This window comes from Carcharodon carcharias, chromosome 5, assembly GCF_017639515.1.
Source record: "Carcharodon carcharias isolate sCarCar2 chromosome 5, sCarCar2.pri, whole genome shotgun sequence".
In the NCBI taxonomy this organism is placed as follows: Eukaryota; Metazoa; Chordata; class Chondrichthyes; order Lamniformes; family Lamnidae; genus Carcharodon; species Carcharodon carcharias.
The window spans coordinates 201,832,692-201,854,259 of record NC_054471.1 but is presented as its reverse complement, the minus strand read 5'-3'; the positions used below and the strand labels follow the sequence as shown (position 1 = coordinate 201,854,259).

The window sequence follows — 21,568 nt, the reverse complement described above, 5'->3', positions numbered from 1 at the left end:
TCCCACGCCTGATCTCACCCTCTCCCACACCCGTGCTCACCCTCTCCCACGCCCGATCTCACCCTCTCCCAACCCGATCTCACCCTCTCCCACGCCCGATCTCACCCTCTCCCACGCCCGATCTCACCCTCTCCCACACCCGATCTCACCCTCTCCCACACCCGATCTCACACACTCCCACACCCGTGCTGATGTCAGTGCTCACCCTCTCCCACACCCGATCTCACCCTCTCCCACGCCCGATCTCACCCTCTCCCACGCCCGATCTCACCCACTCCCACACCCGATCTCACCCTCTCCCACACCCGATCTCACCCTCTCCCACACCCGATCTCACCCTCTCCCACGCCCGATCTCACCCTCTCCCACACCCGTGCTCACCCTCTCCCACACCCGATCTCACCCTCTCCCACACCCGATCTCACCCTCTCCCACGCCCGATCTCACCCTCTCCCACGCCCGATCTCACCCTCTCCCACGCCCGATCTCACCCTCTCCCACGCCCGATCTCACCCTCTCCCACACCCGTGCTCAACCTCTCCCACACCCGATCTCACCCTCTCCCACGCCCGATCTCACCCTCTCCCACACCCGTGCTCACCCTTTCCCACACCCGTGCTCACCCTCTCCCACACCCGATCTCACACTCTCCCACGCCCGATCTCACCCTCTCCCACACCCGATCTCACCCTCTCCCACACCCGTGCTCACCCTCTCCCACGCCCGATCTCACCCTCTCCCACGCCTGATCTCACCCTCTCCCACACCCGTGCTCACCCTCTCCCACGCCCGATCTCACCAACTCCCACACCCGATCTCACCCTCTCCCACGCCCGATCTCACCCTCTCCCACGCCCGATCTCACCCTCTCCCACGCCCGATCTCACCCTCTCCCACGCCCGATCTCACCCTCTCCCACGCCCGATCTCACCCTCTCCCACGCCCGATCTCACCCTCTCCCACGCCCCGATCTCACCCTCTCCCACACCCGATCTCACCCTCTCCCACGCCCGATCTCACCCTCTCCCACACCCGATCTCACCCCTCTCCCACACCCGATCTCACACACTCCCACACCGCTGCTGATGTCAGTCACCCTCTCCCACGCCCGATCTCACCCTCTCCCCACGCCCGATCTCACCCTCTCCCACACCCGTGCTCACCCTCTCCCACACCCGATCTCACCCTCTCCCACACCCGATCTCACCCTCTCCCACAGCCCGATCTCACCCTCTCCCACGCCCGATCTCACCCTCTCCCCACGCCCGATCTCACCCTCTCCCACACCCGATCTCACCCTCTCCCACGCCCGATCTCACCCTCTCCCACACCCGATCTCACCCTCTCCCACGCCCGATCTCACCTCTCCCCACACCCGTGCTCACCCTCTCCCACACCCGATCTCACCCTCTCCCACACCCGATCTCACCCTCTCCCACGCCCGATCTCACCCTCTCCCACGCCCGATCTCACCCTCTCCCACGCCCGATCTCACCCTATCCCACGCCCGATCTCACCCTCTCCCACACCCGATCTCACCCTCTCCCACGCCCGATCTCACCCTCTCCCACGCCCGATCTCACCCTCTCCCACGCCCGATCTCACCCTCTCCCACGCCCGTGCTCACCCTCTCCCACGCCCTTGCTCACCCTCTCCCACGCCCGATCTCACCCTCTCCCACACCCGATCTCACCCTCTCCCACGCCCGATCTCACCCTCTCCCACGCCCGATCTCACCCTCTCCCACACCCGATCTCACCCTCTCCCACGCCCGATCTCACCCTCTCCCACGCCCGATCTCACCCACTCCCACACCCGATCTCACCCTCTCCCACACCCGATCTCACCCTCTCCCACACCCGATCTCACCCTCTCCCACGCCCGATCTCACCCTCTCCCACACCCGTGCTCACCCTCTCCCACACCCGATCTCACCCTCTCCCACACCCGATCTCACCCTCTCCCACGCCCGATCTCACCCTCTCCTACGCCCGATCTCACCCTCTCCCACGCCCGATCTCACCCTCTCCCACGCCCGATCTCACCCTCTCCCACGCCCGATCTCACCCTCTCCCACACCCGTGCTCAACCTCTCCCACACCCGTGCTCACCCTCTCCCACACCCGATCTCACACTCTCCCACGCCCGATCTCACCCTCTCCCACACCCGTGCTCACCCTCTCCCACACCCGTGCTCACCCTCTCCCACACCCGATCTCACACTCTCCCACCCCCGATCTCACCCTCTCCCACACCCGATCTCACCCTCTCCCACACCCGTGCTCACCCTCTCCCACGCCCGATCTCACCCTCTCCCACGCCTGATCTCACCCTCTCCCACACCCGTGCTCACCCTCTCCCACGCCCGATCTCACCCTCTCCCAAACCCGATCTCACCCTCTCCCACGCCCGATCTCACCCTCTCCCACGCCCGATCTCACCCTCTCCCACACCCGATCTCACCCTCTCCCACACCCGATCTCACACACTCCCACACCCGTGCTGATGTCAGTGCTCACCCTCTCCCACACCCGATCTCACCCTCTCCCACGCCCGATCTCACCCTCTCCCACGCCCGATCTCACCCACTCCCACACCCGATCTCACCCTCTCCCACACCCGATCTCACCCTCTCCCACACCCGATCTCACCCTCTCCCACGCCCGATCTCACCCTCTCCCACACCCGTGCTCACCCTCTCCCACACCCGATCTCACCCTCTCCCACACCCGATCTCACCCTCTCCCACGCCCGATCTCACCCTCTCCCACGCCCGATCTCACCCTCTCCCACGCCCGATCTCACCCTCTCCCACGCCCGATCTCACCCTCTCCCACACCCGTGCTCACCCTCTCCCACACCCGATCTCACCCTCTCCCACGCCCGATCTCACCCTCTCCCACACCCGTGCTCACCCTCTCCCACACCCGTGCTCACCCTCTCCCACACCCGATCTCACACTCTCCCACGCCCGATCTCACCCTCTCCCACACCCGATCTCACCCTCTCCCACGCCCGATCTCACCCTCTCCCACGCCCGATCTCACCCTCTCCCACGCCTGATCTCACCCTCTCCCACACCCGTGCTCACCCTCTCCCACGCCCGATCTCACCTTCTCCCACACCCGATCTCACCCTCTCCCACGCCCGATCTCACCCTCTCCCACGCCCGATCTCACCCTCTCCCACGCCCGATCTCACCCTCTCCCACGCCCGATCTCACCCTCTCCCACACCCGATCTCACCCTCTCCCACGCCCGATCTCACCCTCTCCCACACCCGATCTCACCCTCTCCCACGCCCGATCTCACCCTCTCCCACGCCCGATCTCACCCTCTCCCACGCCCGATCTCACCCTCTCCCACGCCCGTGCTCACCCTCTCCCACGCCCGTGCTCACCCTCTCCCACGCCCGATCTCACCCTCTCCCACACCCGATCTCACCCTCTCCCACGCCCGATCTCACCCTCTCCCACGCCCGATCTCACCCTCTCCCACACCCGATCTCACCCTCTCCCACACCCGATCTCACCCTCTCCCACACCCGTGCTCACCCTCTCCCACGCCCGATCTCACCCTCTCCCACGCCTGATCTCACCCTCTCCCACACCCGTGCTCACCCTCTCCCACGCCCGATCTCACCTTCTCCCACACCCGATCTCACCCTCTCCCACGCCCGATCTCACCCTCTCCCACGCCCGATCTCACCCTCTCCCACGCCCGATCTCACCCTCTCCCACGCCCGATCTCACCCTCTCCCACGCCCGATCTCACCCTATCCCACGCCCGATCTCACCCTCTCCCACACCCGATCTCACCCTCTCCCACGCCCGATCTCACCCTCTCCCACGCCCGATCTCACCCTCTCCCACGCCCGATCTCACCCTCTCCCACGCCCGTGCTCACCCTCTCCCACGCCCTTGCTCACCCTCTCCCACGCCCGATCTCACCCTCTCCCACACCCGATCTCACCCTCTCCCACGCCCGATCTCACCCTCTCCCACGCCCGATCTCACCCTCTCCCACACCCGATCTCACCCTCTCCCACACCCGATCTCACCCTCTCCCACACCCGTGCTAACCCTCTCCCACACCCGATCTCACCCTCTCCCACACCCGTGCTCACCCTCTCCCACGCCCGTGCTCACCCTCTCCCACGCCCGATCTCACCCTCTCCCACGCCCGATCTCACCCTCTCCCAAGCCCGATCTCACCCTCTCCCACACCCGTGCTCACCCTCTCCCACGCCCGTGCTCACCCTCTCCCACGCCCGATCTCACCCTCTCCCACGCCCTATCTCACCCTCTCCCACGCCCGATCTCACCCTCTCCCACACCCGTGCTCACCCTCTCCCACACCCGATCTCACCCTCTCCCACGCCCGATCTCACCCTCTCCCACGCCCGATCTCACCCACTCCCACGCCCGATCTCACCCTCTCCCACGCCCGATCTCACCCTCTCCCACGCCCGATCTCACCCTCTCCCACGCCCGATCTCACCCACTCCCACGCCCGATCTCACCCTCTCCCACGCCCGATCTCACCCACTCCCACGCCCGATCTCACCCTCTCCCACACCCGTGCTCACCCTCTCCCACACCCGATCTCACCCTCTCCCACGTCCGATCTCACCCTCTCCCACGCCCGATCTCACCCACTCCCACGCCCGATCTCACCCACTCCCACGCCCGATCTCACTCTCTCCCACGCCAGTGCTCACCCTCTCCCACGCCCGATCTCACCCTCTCCCATGCCCGATCTCACCCACTCCCACGCCCGATCTCACCCTCTCCCACACCCGATCTCACCCTCTCCCACACCCGTGCTCACCCTCTCCCACACCCGTGCTCACCCTCTCCCACGCCCGATCTCACCCTCTCCCACACCCATGCTCACCCTCTCCCACGCCCGATCTCACCCTCTCCCACGCCCGATCTCACCCTCTCCCACGCCCGTGCTGATGTCAGTGCTCACCCTCTTCCCGCCCCCACCCCAGCAGTGCTGAGTTTCTCAGCGCGCGCTTCATGCTGGCTGTCAATTGGACAGTCTGGGGGCCGACTGTGATGGTGACCTGTTCCCCGCTGGTCATGGGCCCACCCACCACGCCCACCCAACAACCTGCCCATGGTGGTGAGTTGCTTGTCACCACCACCTACCCCTTGCCCCCAGATAGAAGAGTTGGTCAGCAGCTTTTATGCTTCTGCAGCCATAATACGCTGGGTCCCCCTTAAAAATCTAAGAATAGAACTTCCTCCCCTCAGGCAAAGGAAGTCTCACCCTCAATACTTGCCGGGAGCGAGTAGTGTCAGTGGCCACTGATGGAACTTACAAAGGTGTCCTGAGCAGAAGAGAACATGCCTATCGGATTGAAGTAAGTCCAAGGTTCATGATCTGAAGATGAAGTGCTGTTCCTCCAGTTTGCGTTGAGCTTCACTGGAACATTGCAGCAGGCCAAGGACAGACGTGTGAATGTGATGACAGGATGATGAATTAAAGTGGCAAGTACACTTGTGGACTGAGCAGGGAGGATCTGCAAAGTGGTCACTTAGTCAACGTTTGGTCTCCCCAGTGTAGAGGAGACTGTACTGTGAGCAGCAAATACAGTATACTAAATTGAAAGAGGTACAAGCAAATCACTCTTCACCCGGAAGGATTGGTTGGGGCCTTGGATGGTGAGGATGGAGAAGGTAAAAGTGTAGGAGTTACACCTCCTGCAATTGCATGGAAGGTACCTTGGGAGGGGGATCAGGTGCTGAGGGTGATAGAGGAGTGGACCAGGGTTTCACGGAGCGATCGATCCCTTTGAAATGCTGATGGGGGAGATGTTTTTGGTGGTGGCATCATGCTGGAGATGGCAGAAATGGTAGAGGATGATCCTTTGCATGTGGAGGCTGGTGGGGTAGAAAGTGCGGATAGAGGGAGCCATATCACAGTTCTGGGAGGCTGGGGAAGGGGTCAGGGTAAAAGTGCGGGAAATGGATCAGACACGGTTGAGGGTTCAGTCAGCCACTGTAGGGGGAGATCCTTGGTTGACGAAAAGGAAGACATGTCAGAAGCGTCGTTGTGGAATGTAGCATCAACAGAACAGGTGATAGTAGAGAGTCTATCACCAGAAATGGAGACAGGGAAGTCGAGGAAGGGAAGGGAAGTGTCAGAGATGGACCATATGAAGCTGAAACAAGGATGGAAATTGGAAGCAAAATTGATTAATTTTTCCAGTTCTGGGCAAGAGCAGGAAGTGGCATTGATACAGTCACCGATGTACTGGAAAAAGAGTTGTGGAGAGGGCCAGCATAGGACTGGAACAACGAATGTTCCACATACTTCACAAAAAGACAGGCCTAACTCAGGCTCATGCTGATATGCATAGCAACACCTTTTATTTGAAGGAAGTGAGACAAGCTAAAGGAGAAATTGTTCAATGAGAAAACAAGTTCAGCCAGACAGAGGAGGATGGGGTGGAGGAGGACAGTTTGGGCCTTTGTTTGAGGAAGAAGTGGAAAGCCCTCAGACTGTTTAGTTTATAGATTTTAAGAAGTAGGCAGTTTGGAGTTGGGGATTGAGATGGGAATGTGTGGAGGAAAGATCCAGAGGAGATGAGGTCATTGACAGTCCCGGGGAATGGAGGTTTAGAGGTATTGGGTGACCATAGTGAAAGAGTTGGTTAGGGCCAGGAAACCAAAAACTGGTGAAATTATATAGGGTGTCAGGATAATTATGAATGTAAGTGGGAAGAGATTGGACAAGGGGAGAAAAAATAGAGTCAGGACAGGAAGAAATAAGTTGGGTGGGGCAGGAACAGGCTGAAATGATATCTCTACCAGGACAGTCCTGTTTATGGATTTTGGGAAGGAGGTAGAAACGGGCTGTTCTGAGTTGGGGACTATGAGGTTGGAAGCTGTGGAGGAAAGATCTCAAGAGAAGATGAGGTCATTGACCGTCCTGGAAACGATGGCTTGATGTTCAGCGGTGGGGTCATGGTCCAGGGGCAGGTAAGAAGAAATGTTTGAGAGTTGCCGCTCAGCCACTGAGAGGTAGAGGTTGGTACACCAGACAACAACAGCAACACCCTTATCAGCAGGTTTGATGACAATATCAGGGTTAGACCTGAAAGAACAAAGTGTAACAAGTTCAGAAGGAGACAGGTTAGCGTGAGGTTTCCCAGGAATTGGTGTTAGGACCACTGTCTTATTACTGAACTAGTCTTGGGTGTACAGTGCAAAATTTAAACAGTTGCAAATGATACAAGACTTTCAAGTATTGTGAACTGTAGGGACGATAAACTTCAAGAGGACATAGAAGGCTACTGGAATAAGTGGACATATGGCAGGTGAAATTTAATGCAGAGGAGTGTGAAGTGATTAATTTTGGTAGGAATAACTAGGAGAGGCAAAATAAAGGGTACAATTATAAAGGTGGAACAGGAGTGAGGCAGGGTAGGGGGCAGGGTAGGTTGAGGAAGTAGTTAATAATAAAGGGTTAATAAAGCACAGAGGATCATGGCTTCATAAACAGGGACATCGAGTACAAGAGCAAGGAAGTTATGATGAACCTGTATAAAACAATGGTTCTGCCTCAACTGGAGCATTCCCCAGGGCTATGGGGAAAAGGCAGGAACCAGATTGGTTGGTCTTGCAGAGTGCCAGTGTGGCCTGCTTTTGTGTTATAACCATTGTATGAGATGGATTTTACCATCCCTTTGGGGATGGGCTGGGAAGCAGAAAGGTTGGCAAGATGACACAGGAGGCAGTGGCTGGCATGCCTGTCATCTTATTGCCGCCATGTGAACTTTCCAGCAGTGGGTAAAGTGGTAGATGGCCATCCCATCCAGAGCCCAATTGAACCATTTAAATGGGAAGCTAAGGACCTCTTCCTGAATCTGCTGTCATTTAACCAGGGGTTCTATGCTGCTTGTGGAAACCAGGTAAAGGCCAGTACCCTCTCAGTGGACTTCAGGGGTGCACTCTTTTTCAGGCACTCTTTGGCCTTGTTATGGACAGGAGGGGGGGTCAGTCTAAACAGCGCTTATTTTCCTCTCACTGCCCATCTGAGAGCAGAAAGGTGTTTTGATTTGTTCCTTTTTTTTCAATAAGCAATGGCGAATTCCCCAACCCCTTGGTTTTGTCTAATCCAATTTTTACTAATAACTCCACAGTAAACTCAAGGTAGGATGAACTCAGAAGGGTTATTTTATTGCAATAATTCAAAAATACAAAAAGGAGGGCTTGCAACTTCCTCCCACCCTCATTCAGTAAAGAGAGGGATAGGGTCAAGATGGATTTACAGTACAGAGACCGCAGAGAAAATAAATATTGGTTCATGTGAGTTCCAGAATCCCGAATCAAAGTCCTCCCTTCATGGGGGTCAGTAGGCTGAAAGCCGATGTTGTATACTTCACTTTTCCTATGATGTTAACTTCACACGATGAAATTGACACTCAGAGCTGAATCACGTAGGCAATGATACAGAGACTCCAGCAGAGGCAGGGTAGATGGGGCCAGGTGTCCAACCCTGGCCTGCAACAGGTTGAGCTATGCAGTTCAGCAAGGCATTATTAACTTGTTCAGCAAGCCAGAGGCCTAGGTCAGGTGACCTACAAGGTCTTCAACAAAAGACATTTATCCATTGTCTGGAATTCGGCTGGGTCTCCAGGGCTGCTTAACGTCCCTGTCATTATGGGTTAAAAGGAATGTTTGAGAAGTCTTTGACTTGGTAGCTTTTCTGTCTCCACTGGCAAGCCTGTGTCATCAAACACAAAAGGCCTTCATGTAGTTCCCTTTGAAGTTGAGCTGTGCGGCCCCCAGGTGATCATTACTAGCTTCTCAGAAATAAATACGTGTGAAATTTCCAAAACTGCAATGTGGCTTCTTTTGTTCTGGGGTCACAGACAAAAATTCACAGACCTTGTTCAGCCAAGGTCCAGTTTTAAAATAAGAAATAGGCATCAGGATATGTTTTTATAAAAATATACAGTGACAGAATTTGTTCTGTCTCTGGCACCTTGAAGGGGCCCTTTGGTGGCAATGGTTTGCCCTAACTAACAACCCCCCCCCCACCACCACCACCCCATCACCAGGGCTTACCTGCTCGGCCCTGGTACCTCCAGTCCCCACTTACCAGGATGTGAGAGTGCTTGTCCATCAATGTGCCTTCTTCCTCCAGGTTAAGATCCAGCACTGGTCCTGCTCTCTGATTGGCCAAAGCTCTTGTGGACAGGCAGCTGTGCTTAATAGTGATAACAACCCTGGCAGGCTGACAACCTATGAACATATGGATTAGGAGCAGTAATAGGCCATGGCCCTCAGGCCTGCTCCATCATTCGATAAGATCATGGCTGATGTGACTGTAACTTCGACTTCACATTCCCGCCTACCCCTGATTCACTCTTTTGTTTATCAAGAATCTATCTAGCTCTACCTTAAAAATATTCAAAGACTCTAACTCCACCACCTTTTGAGGAAGAGAGTTCCAAAGAATCATGACCTTAAAAGAAAAGATTTCTTCTCAACTCTGTCTTAAATGGTGACTCCTTATTTTTAAACAGTGACCTCTAGTTCTAGATTCTCCCACAAGAGGAAACATCCTCTCCAGATTCACCCTGTCAAGACCCCTCAGGCTCTTATATGTTTCAATCAAGTCACCTCTTACTCTTCTAAACTCCAGTGGATACAAGTCTAACCTGTCCAGCCTTCCCTCATAAGACAGCCCACCCATTCTAGATATTAGTCTGGCAAACCTTCTCTGAACTGCTCCAACACATTTACATCCTTCCTTAAATCAGGAGACCAATACTGTACACAATACTCCAGATGTCTGAGACCCAATCATCTTCAGCTACTTCATCAAAAGGCCAGAAATGGGGATATTCGCTGATGATTGCACAATGTTCCACACCATTCACAAATCCTCAGATACTGAAGCAATCTATGTCCAAATGCAGCAAGATGTGGCAATTTCCAGGCTTGGGCTGACAAATGGGAAGTAACATTTGCACCACACAAGTACCAGGTAATCTCCAACAAGTTAGAATCTAATCATCACCTCGACATTCAATGGCATTATGATCACTGAATGCGCCCCATCATCAACATCCTGGGAGGTTACCATTGACCAGAAACTGAACTGGACTAGCCATATAAATAGCTACAAGAGTGGGTCAGAGGTTAGGAATCCTGTGGCGAGTAACTCACCTCCTGACTCCCCAAAGCCTGTCCGCCATTTACAAGGCACAAGTCAGGAGTGTGATGGAATACTCTCCACTTGCCTGGATGAGTGCAGCTCCAACAACACTCAAGAAGCTTGACACCATCCAGGACAAAGCAGCCCACTTGATTGGCACCCCATCCCAAACATTCACTCCCTCCACCACCGAAGCACAGTAGCAGCAGTGTGTGTACCATCTACAAGATTCACTGCAGGAATTCACCAAGGCTCCTTATACGGCACCTTCCAAACCCACGACTGCTACCATGTAGAAGGACAAGGGCAACAGATGCATGGGAATACCACCACCTGGAAGTGCCCCTCCAAGCCACACACCATCCTGGCTTGGAAATAGATCATTGTTCCTTCACTGTCGCTGGGTCAAAATCCTGGAACTCCCTCCCTAACAGCACTGTGGTTGTACCTACACCACGTGGACTGCAGGAGTTCTGGAAGGCAACTCACCACCTCCTTCTCAAGGGTAATTAGGGATGGGCAATAAAATGCTGGCCTAGCCAGCGACGCCCACATCCCATGAGTGAATGAAAAAAATGTGGACTCACCAATGCCTGTGTAACTGAAGCATGACCTTCCTAATTTTGTATTAAATTTCCTTCACAATAAAGGTTAACTTTCTATTAGCTTTCCTAATTACTTGCCGTACCTGCATATTAACCTTTTCGATTAATCCACTTGAACATCCAAATCTTTCTGCATCTCCAAGATCCACAATCTCTCACCATTTAGATAATATTCTTTTTTTATTCTTCCTGCCAAAAGAGACCATTTGATTTTCCCACATTATGCTCCATTTGCCAGATCTTTGCCCACTCACTTAACCTATCAAAACCCTTTGTGGCCTTCTTATGTCCTCTTCACAACTTACTTTCTTTGTGTCAACAGCAAATTTAGCAACAATACCTTTATGTCCCTTCATTCAAGGCATTTATATGAATTGTAAAAAGTTGAGGCCCAGCACTGATCCCTGTGGCACACCACTCATTACATCCTGCCAATCAGAAAATTACCCATTTATGCCTATTCTGTTCCCTGTTAGCTAGCCAATCTTCTATCCATGCCAATATGTTACCCCCTACACCATGAGCTTAAGTTTTATGCAATAACCTTTGATGTGGCACCTTATCAAATGCCTTCTACAAATCTAAGTACAGTAGATCCACCAGTTCGCCTTTATGTACAGCACGTATTACTTCTTCAAAGAACCCCAATAAATTGGTTAAACATAATTTCCCTTTCACAAAACCATGTTGACTCTGCCTGGTTACCTTAAATTTTTCCAAGTGCCCTGCCATAATGCCTTTAATAATAGCTTTGAACATTTTTCCCAAGACAGATGTTAAGCTAACTGGTTTGTAGTTTCCTGCTTTCTGTCTCCCTACACTGTTGAATAAAGGAGTTATATTCGCTATTTTCCAATCCAGTGGAATCTTAAAATCAACACATGAACTATCTCACTAACCATTTCTTTTAAGGCCCTAGAATGTCCATCAGAATCCGAGGGCTTGTTAGCCCACAGCTCCAACAATTTGCTCAGTCCACTCCCTGATTGTAATTTACTTGAGTTCCTCCCTCCCTTCCAATTCCTAATTTACCGCTATTTTTGTTATGTAACTTGTACCCTCTATAGTGAAGACTGATGCAAAATACCTGTTCAATTCACCTGCCAACTCCCTATCTTCCCTTATTAATTCCCCAGACTTACTTTCTATAGGACCAATGCTCATTTGTTCCTCTTTTCTTTTTAAAATATCTATAGAAACTCTTACTATCTGTTTTTAAATTTCTAGTTACCCTTTTCACATACTCTAAATTTTCCTTCCTTATCAATCTTTTAGTCGTTCTTTGCCATTTTTTATATTCTATCCAATCTTCTGACCTGCCACCCACCTTTGTGCAATTAAATGCTTTTTCTTTAAGTTTGATACTATCTTTAACTTTTTTAGTTAACCATGGATGGTGGGTCCTCCCCTTGGGATTTTCCTTTCTTGTTGGAATGTATCTATTCTGTGTATTCTGAAATATCCCCTTAAGTGTCTGCCACTACTTCTCCTTTGGCCTATCCTTTAACCTAATTTTCCAGTTCACTTGAGTGAGTTCTGCTTTCATGCCCTCATAATTGCCCTTATTTAAATTTAAATACTAGTCTTGGGCACACTCTTCTCTCCCTCAAACTGAATGTAACGTTCAATCATATTATGATTGCTTCTACCTGGGGATGCCTTCACTATGAGGTCATTGCTAAATACCAGGTCTAGTATAGCCCGCTCACTGATTGGCTCCAGAACGTGCTGTTTTAAGAAACTATCCCAAAAACATTCTATGAACTCCTCATCTAGGCTGCTTTTGCCCATCATTTCCAACTGATATGTAGATTAGAATCCCCCAGGATTATCACCATATATTTCTGACAAGCTCCCATTAACTCTTCCTTTGTACTACCATGTAGGTACAGTTAGGGGGCCTGTACACCACTCCCACAAGTGACTTCTTGCCTTTATCATTTCGCATCTCTGCCCAAACTGCTTCCACATCCTGGTTTCTTGAATTTAGGTAATCCCTCTCTAATGTGCTAATGGTATCATTAATTAACAGAGCCACCCCTCCACCTTTTTCTAGCTTCTTGTCCTTCCTAAATGTCATGTACACTTCAACATTCAGGTCTCAACATATGTCATCCTGCAGCTTTGTCTCTGTAATTGCTATCAGATCATACTTATGTATTTCCATTTGCGCTGTCAGTTCATCTGTTTTGTTTCAAATGCTATGTACATTCAGATACAGAGCCTTCAGTTTTGTCATTTTATTATTTTTGTAATGTCTAGCCTTGACTGCTGATTTACTCTTAGACTTGTGCTCCTTATCCTTTCCTGTCACATTCTGTTTATCATTTTCCATATTAATACTGTTCTCTCTTGTTTGTCTCTGCTCTTTGATATACCACATCTTCCCAAATTTGAACCCTTGCCTCACATTACTTGGTTTAAAACCCTCTCTATGTCCTTAGTTATGCAGCTTGCTAGAACACCAGCCTCAGCATGGTTCAGATGTAGACCATCCGAATTGTAGAGCTTCCACTTTTCCCAGTATTGGTGCCAGTGCCCCACAACCCACTTCTCCCACGCAAGGTTTTGAACCGCGCATTCATCTCTCTAATCTGATCTGCCCTATGCCAATTTGCATGTGGCTCAGGTAATAATCCAGAGATTATTACCTTTGAGGTCCTGCTCCTTCATTTGGTGCCTAACTCCTCATATGGACCACCGACTCCTTCCTTATCCTGCCTATGTTGTTGGTACCTCTATGGACCACGACACCTGGATCCTCCCACTCCCACTGCAAGCTCCTCTCCAGCATTGAGCAAATGTCCCAAAGCCTGGCACTAGAGAGGCAACATATTCTTTTGGACTCTCGCTCCTTGCTGCAGAGGACAGTGTCAATCCTCGTCACTATACTGTCCCTTACTACCACTACATTCCTTTATGCACTTGAAAGGCTTCCTGTACCACGGTGCCATGGTCAGTTTGCTCATCCACCCTGCAGCCCCCACTCTCATCCAGACAAGCTGAGAGAACCTCAAACCTGTTGGACAATTGCGATGCTGAGGCTCCTGCACTCCTGCCCTCTGGGTCCCCATACCTGCCTCAGGTGCATTCATATCCACCTGTCCCTGGCCACGTTCCAAATCAGAAGACCCTAACCTAAGGGGTGTGACTGCCTCCTGGTACAAAGTGTCCAGGTAACTTTCCCTTTCCCTGATGTGTGGCAGTGTCTGCAGCTCAGCCTCCAACTCAATGACTCTGAGCCAAAGATCCTCAAGCCGTGTTTGCCCTGGATCACACTGGCATCCAGGAACTCCCACATGCTACAGCCATGACACATTACCTGTCCTGCCTTCTTTAATGTGTTTTAATTAAGTGCTTAATTACTTAGTATACTTTATGCATTTTATTAATCTTAACCACAAGTTCCTTACTATTTAAACCTTAGGAATAGAATAGACTTTAACCACTTACCAGCGGTTCACCAGATACTCACTAAACAGCTAGCTTCTTTATCTGTAGTAGAGCTAGAACCAATTTCTACATGTTGAAAAAATTAGAAAAAGCAAAGGAGCACCTCCCTCCTCTTCTAACTCTCTTAACTCACCAAACTCCAGAATTCCATTCAAGTCACACTCAAGTGCTAGGTCGGACTGAGATGCCTATATTTGTATATTCTGAAACTAAAGAAATTAGCTGAGCCCCAGGTACAGGAAAAAACAGTTCAAGCAAGTTTCCTTAATTAACTAATTACAGCTGCTCCCCAGTGGATAATTTCTATCTCCCTGCTTAGGCCCTTGGATGAGATTTAGAATTTAAACAGTACTTTCAGCTAAATGTTAAATACAATCAATATTAGCTTTTTTAAAGAAGAGATTTAAGATTCCCTCATCTCACCAAACTCCAACACTCTGTTCAAGTCATACTCCAGACAAGCTGTGGTCCTGGGTTCTGCAGCCTGTCAAAGTGAGTTTGACGACTGACCAACCCACCCCAACATTTAGACCAATTAGTGGAACCCCTGTTCCACCAATCAATCCAGCTCTATGGACGGAATTTTCCATCCCGCTGGTGTTGGGCTGGCTCAGCAGCCTGAACATACAATATGGTGAGGAGGTCAGAAATCAGTTACATGACATCATGAAACCAGTTTGCGATTGTCCGCTCAGCCTGTCGATTGGCACGTCCCGTTACCTGCCATTACCTGTCCATTACACGTCCATTACACGTCCATTACACGTCCATTACCTGCCATTACACGTCCCATTACCTGCCATCAGATGTCAGGAACCTCATTGGAATACATCTGCATATCATTATAAGGCCAGCCCAACAGAATCATTCCCCCACCCCTGCTGGATTGTCACCCATGTCGGTGTGATTGCACGCTGGTGCAGAACGCGTCTTGACAATTGTGACAGGCAGATGTGGGACTTACCACCAGGGCCTTGTTCACATTGTGGACATCCGAGGAACAGAAGATACTGGAGCCCGACAGCAAAGGCACACTGGAGGAATGTCCACAGCATGCTGGGATCTCATGGACATGGCTCTGCCATGGAGCAGCTCATGGAAGGTGGAAAGTCACTGTTGAGAGTCTGCTCACAATGGATGATGGTTGAGGGGGTGGTGAGGAAGGTCCAGCTTAGTTTGGGAGAGGAAGATATACCGGTGTGGGGTGTGGGGGGGTGTGGGGGGGTGGGGGTGGGGGTGGGGGAGGTGGTGGGATAGGAAGGTCTAGGAGCGACTGGGAGAGGAAGAGGTGTCAGGATGGAGTGAGGTTTGGATGGGGGGAATGAAGGTTTCGGGGGGGAGGGAGTACCAGGGGGAGGAGTAGCTGGGGAAAAAACAGCATCTGGGGAGGTAGGTATAAGGGGGGGGTGGAAGATGTAAGGGAAGGAGTTCGGAGAGGGGGAGGAGTGCAGAGGTGGAGTGAGCCCAGGGGGAGGAAGGGATGCAGAGAGTGGAGGGAATAAGGCTGGAGGAAGAAGTAAGGGTGGAGGAAGAAGTCGGGAATGGGGAAGGACTAAGGGTGGCAGAAGGAGTACGGAAGGGGGAAGGACTAAGCAGGGGAGGAATTCAGGGGGAGACAGCACCAAGGGGGGTGGGGCAGGGTTCCAAGGTTGGAAGGGGTTCTACGGGGGAAGAGGTCCAGAGGGGGGAAGGAGTCCGGAGGGGGGAAGGGGTTCCAAGGGGGGAAAGTGGTCTGGAAGGGGGAATGTCCAGGTGAACATGCAAGGGAGGGCTCTGAGGCATCCATGGCTGCCTCCTGGGAAGAAACTGAGGGTGGGCATGGAACGAGGGCATGGTGAGTATGACTGAGGGCTGGATGAGGCAGTAGGATGGGAGGGTGAGGGTTTGATGGTAGTGGTGGAAGGGACGGCGAGGGTGGTTGTTGGGGACTTGAATGCCGACCCTGGGAATGGGAAGGAGGAGGTCAGGGAGGTGAATGTGGATGGGGTGGGATTTTTGGGAAGGAAGAGAACTGCACATTCACCTGGACATCGCCAAAGGAAAAGGGTTGTGGCTGGTTGGTCACGGAGGTGGAAGGTGATGCCAGAGGGGTCAACTGTGATGAGGAAAAGGAAATGGGTGACTGGGGGAGGGGAAAAGATGGCAGAGTGCAGGAAAAAGTGAATCCAGACCATGCTGTCCAAATCGAAAGGGAAATGAGAGTCGTGATGAGGAGATCAGGTGCTGCATGGGAGTATGGTCAGTGGATGGGTGGAGATACAGGTTAGTTCAGATGGACAACTGAAAGAGAACCCCAGCAGGCAGCAGTGAAAATGCTCAGCACCTTGAGGTGAGTGTGATATGTGAAGGATCCGTGTGCATGACAGAGTGTTTGCACGAGTCTCTGAAAGACCCTACGTTACACACACTTCTCCCTCCAGAATCACTCATTGACCAGCTGCTCCCTCTGAGGTGATAGAGGATGAGGTTGAGGGGGTCACAGGGAAAGGGGACTCGGAGGGAGAGGACAGTCTCTGAGATTCCTGAGTGGATGACCCAGGGGTGTCCAGCTGCTGCTCCTCTTCCTTTCGGGTGCCCAGGGTCCCCAGCCTGACTCCTTGAAGGGAAGGAGCACCTGGAGGGATGTTGAGGTGCCCTGTTTCCCTCTCGCATTGTCACTACAGGAACTCACCCATGGCTCCTGTGATGGAGTGCATGTATGTACACATCTCCACATCTCCGAATTCTGCTGGACCAGGGTCTCCATGGCATCCACTATCCTCCCCACGGAGACCTCCATAAGCGCACATGTGGGCATCACTTCATCAGAGAGCAGGCGGACACACTCCTCCGACTCACCAGCCTATTCAGGGCTTCCAACAGCTCTGTGAGATGTTCCCCCGCCTCCTGCTGACTCTCCAGGATGAATTGGAAGGACAAATCCAGGAGCTCATCATCTGACTCGGACCTTCCAGATGCCTGATCCCTAGCAGTCCTGGAGGCTCGGCTGAACCTGCCTCCTCCTGCTGCGAACATGTGTCCATGCAGTGACCACCAGATTGTGAACCCCAGACTGCCCTAGATCTTGATGCAAACGAGGTGTGTGTCTGTGCGCTGGTGCAGGGTGTGGGTAAGCGCTGTGACGGGTCTTCCAGGCTGCTTATTTCCAGCTCTTCAATGGAGGAGGTGTCCTCTTGGCTGGAGGTGAGGATGTGGATGGAGCTGAGGGACTGGCTGGCTGAGGGTGTAGGTCACTTGGCAGAGCTCCCCGTGACTCAAAGTAGAGCGCCTTCTCCTCCCTCCCAGAAACATGATAGGGTCCCCCTTGTCCTCACTTATCACCCCACCAGCCTCCGCATTCAAAGGATCATCCTCCGCCATTTCCGCCAACTCCAGCATGATGCCACCACCAAACACATCTTCCCTTCACCCCCCTTATCGGCATTCCGTAGGGATCGCTCCCTCCGGGACACCCTGGTCCACTCCTCCATCACCCCCTACTCCTCAACCCCCTCCTATGGCACCACCCCATGCCCACGCAAAAAATGCAATACCTGCCCCTTCACTTCCTCTCTCCTCACCGTCCAAGGACCCAAACACTCCTTTCAAGTGAAGCAGCATTTCACTTGCATTTCCCCCAACTTAGTCTACTGCATCCGTTGCTCCCAATGTGGTCTCCTCTACATTGGAGAGACCAAACGTAAACTGGGCGACCGCTTTGCAGAACACCTGCGGTCTGTCCGCAAGAATGACCCAAACCTCCCTGTCGCTTGCCATTTTAACACTCCACCCTGCTCTCTTGCCCACATGTCTGTCCTTGGCTTGCTGCATTGTTCCAGTGAAGCCCAACGCAAACTGGAGGAACAACACCTCATCTTCCGACTAGGGACTTTACAGCCTTCTGGACTGAATATTGAATTCAACAACTTTAGGTCGTGAGCTCCCTCCCCCATCCCCACCCCCTTTCTGTTTCCCCCTCCCCTTTTTTTTTCAATAAATTATAAAGATTTTCCTTTTCCCACCTATTTCCATTATATATAAAATTAAAAAAAAACTCACTAGAGCTATACCTTGAGTGCCCTACCATCCATTCTTAATTAGCACATTCGTTTAGATAATATCACCAACTTTAATTTTAACACCTATGTGTTCTATTGTACTATTGTCGTTGACATCTTTTGATGATCTGCTTCTATCACTGCTTGTTTGTCCCTACAACCACACACTCCCACCCCCCCCTCCACCTCTTTGTCTCTCTATCTCTCCGCCCTCCACACACACACCTTAAACCAGCTTATATTTCAACTCTTTCTTGGACTCGAACGCAAGTTCTGTCGAAGGGTCATGAGGACTCGAAACGTCAACTCTTTTCTTCTCCGCCGATGCTGCCAGACCTGCTGAGTTTTTCCAGGTAATTCTGTTTTTGTTTTAGAGAAAATTAGTGCCTGGCAGCAGATTCAGAAGCAGGAGAGAGAGAGAGAGACACTCACATTTGCATTGAGAGAGGGATGATGTGGTGCAGGATCCTCAAGAGGGTGTTCACCACCAACCTCACTGTCACCTCAGGGAGGGTCCACATCCTCACCAGTCAGCGCGATGGCTCCTCAAAGTGAGTGAGGGGCCTAATGTGGGCCACTCTACCCCCAGTCAGGGATTTCTTCCTGCTGATATGAGCAGGCTTCTCCTGCATGAAAACAGATGGAGAGAGTGTGAGCAGGACACATGGCACTGAGTGGAATGTTTGTGTGGTGAGCAGAGCCATGGACAGGATGAAGATGCGAGCTGGAGAGGCTATGAGCCTGATGGAGATGTGAGGGTGTGTGTGAGAGTTAGTGGTGTTGTCCCTTGAGATGTGAGATCCCTGTGGGTGTGTGACGGGTTTGAGAGTGTGTGAGTCGAGAGTGATGAGAAGAGTGACTCACCCTGAGGAATGAATGAGACCATTCATCCTGTAGCTGCACTGGGTGGCTGTCCTCTTTTGCAGGGTGTTGGCGCTGACCATCACTGCCACCACCTCCCACGCTGGATTGGTGATACAGCCAGCCCATCCTGGAGCCAGAGCGGGGGTAGGGGATATACTGCTGGGCCTCCACAGCCATCAAAAGGCACTCGAGGGATGCATCACTGAAGCGGGGGGGCTGCAGTCTCTTTGCTTGTCGGTGCCGTTTTGTCTTCTGTGCAGCAGTTGTGGGCTGGAAACAGTGAGAGGTGTGTGCACACGGCTGCACTTTAAACATGGTGCCTGGCATGATGGAGGGGTGAGATGATGGTGTGGCAGGCGAATGAATTACCCCCGCCATCGAAACGCCGTGTTTCATGGGAATGTATAATTAACGCGGTGTGATTGGGGTGAAGTGGTGTGAGAAGCTGCAGGTAAAACATCAATTTACCTACCACACTTAGTACAAATTTGGGATGATTCTGCCCTATGATTCTAGGAGAAAGAGAAGTTATAGGAGGAGAGGAGAGAGATAGAGAGGAAAAAAAGCAGAATTCCTAAAGAAGGCAAGGAACAGAAAAAGAGTTGGTGAAGAAGGAGATAAAGAGATAGGGAGCAGAGAGGATTGTGTTAGTGGATGGGGAATAAGAAATGAGGAGAGGGAGGTGAAAGTAAAGAAGGAGCTAGAAAGAAATGGAAGATAGGGAATAGAAGGATGAAAAGGGCAGAAGAGAATGCAATGACATTAAAAGGGAAGGGAAGAGAGAAAAAAGAGAGAAACCAGTGACAAATGAAGATGGAGGAGAGAGAGAAAGAGAGATAGAAGGCTAGGGGGGAAGAGAAAAAAGCTAGTTAAGTGTGGACAATCATTTTCAAACTTACCAGTATTGTTATTTTGTGGACCATGAGAAGCTGGGAGTTTTTGGTAGGTTTGACCAGTTGTTAAATATTTTGCTTATAATTAAAGCCAATGATGATATATTGACTGAGTGAACTACAAATATTGCTTTAAAAAGTAAAATACCATTTTGTTTCAACAATTAGATGTAACCACAAGTTTGGAAAAAAAATCCATGCTCATGTCGCAGTGAACTGTTAAACAGAAACCCAATCGGTTAAAGGGGAAGACTGACTCAAGACGTAACTACAAAGTGTGCTAAAGGAAATAAAAGCTTCTTGTTTCCTTTGCTAGCCCAGCAAAGAAGAAGTTCTGTAACATGGGGAACTCCAAACGGCAAAATACATCAGTGATGTTCATAGCAAGGAAAAACACTTTTCACTTATAAGAAGATGTATGTAGCTTGAAATGTGACTCATAATTAAGAAAATTCAATGTACGCTAAAGAAAATGAAAGAACTTTGGAGGTTAGTAAAAAAAAAAATTGTCTACTATGTACTTGGAGAAGCTGTTTAGTGTAAAAACTCTATCTGTTGCTTGTTGATGCAGCTTATGGTGTTAAAATGCACAGGCCTGCGCACTGAAAGACAGGATGTCAATATTTTCCTGTGTTTACCCACATGTTGAGTTTACAATTTTGGTTATGGTACTGGCATTTGACGAGAATAAGAGAGGTAAAATAGGAGACATGGCAGTCTGGCCTACTTCATTTTGTATCTCACAATTTAGCTATACAATGCCAATGATGTGAAAATTGGTTGGATTTGGTTGAGTCAGGAGCAGGTAGAATGTCCCTAAAAATCAGACAAGAAGGGTATGTGGGATTGTACTGGAGTCACCAAGAATCTATAATCACAGTTTTTTGTCTGTCCGGACTGTTATGATTGGTCACTTTAAGGGGAGCATCTGTTGACGGGTTGACTTGATGTTCACAGAAGCTTGCAGGGCGAGGTGAGGATTGGAGCAGGTGACACACATGCTGCTGCCAAAAGTTGGTGTGTCATTTTCTCGAAATTTTCAGGTCCAGTGCTCTGTGGGAGTCATCGCAGGTGGGATGTAAAATTTAAAGGACCAGCAAACGGTCCGTTGACTTCGGGCCAGTTATTTCTGGTCCTGTGGCAGACTGGACGGGAAAATCCCGCTCTGTAAGTGTGTGTTTGTTTGTGTGTGTGTGCAATGGTGAAGCTGTTCCCTGATAATTATGGAGGCCATGTTCAATTAAAGCTGGGGGTGAGAGAGGAATAGCGGGGAGCACCAGGATTCATCCTTTTCCTCTCATCTCTCTCCGGTGGTGTGAATGTAGCAGTGTACAGGAGATTAGTATATGTGAGCATTACCTAGAATCACCTCAGCAATGACTGCCAGCTCGGTCAGTAACCTCATACTGGTCACGGCCAGCAGTCAGGGTTACAGAGGGGCTGACACAGGAAGGTACCCCATGCCCCACTGCTACAATAAAGGTTCAAGCTGAGGTCCTGTTCCACTTTGTGAGTCAGCGCTGCCTTGTGTTTTGTTC

General features: G+C 51.2%; 1 protein-coding gene across 1 annotated transcript in view; it reads left to right on the top strand.

Annotated features, from left to right (window-relative positions):
- Positions 1-20,360: 20,360 nt before the first annotated feature.
- The window catches only part of ccm2 (CCM2 scaffold protein), a 135,128-nt gene continuing 133,920 nt past the window's right edge, over positions 20,361-21,568 (top strand). Inside the window, exon 1 of the mRNA XM_041188431.1 lies at positions 20,361-20,519. Within this exon, the coding sequence (XP_041044365.1) occupies positions 20,487-20,519 (33 nt within the window). The 5' untranslated portion in view covers positions 20,361-20,486. The remainder of the gene's footprint in view (positions 20,520-21,568) is intronic.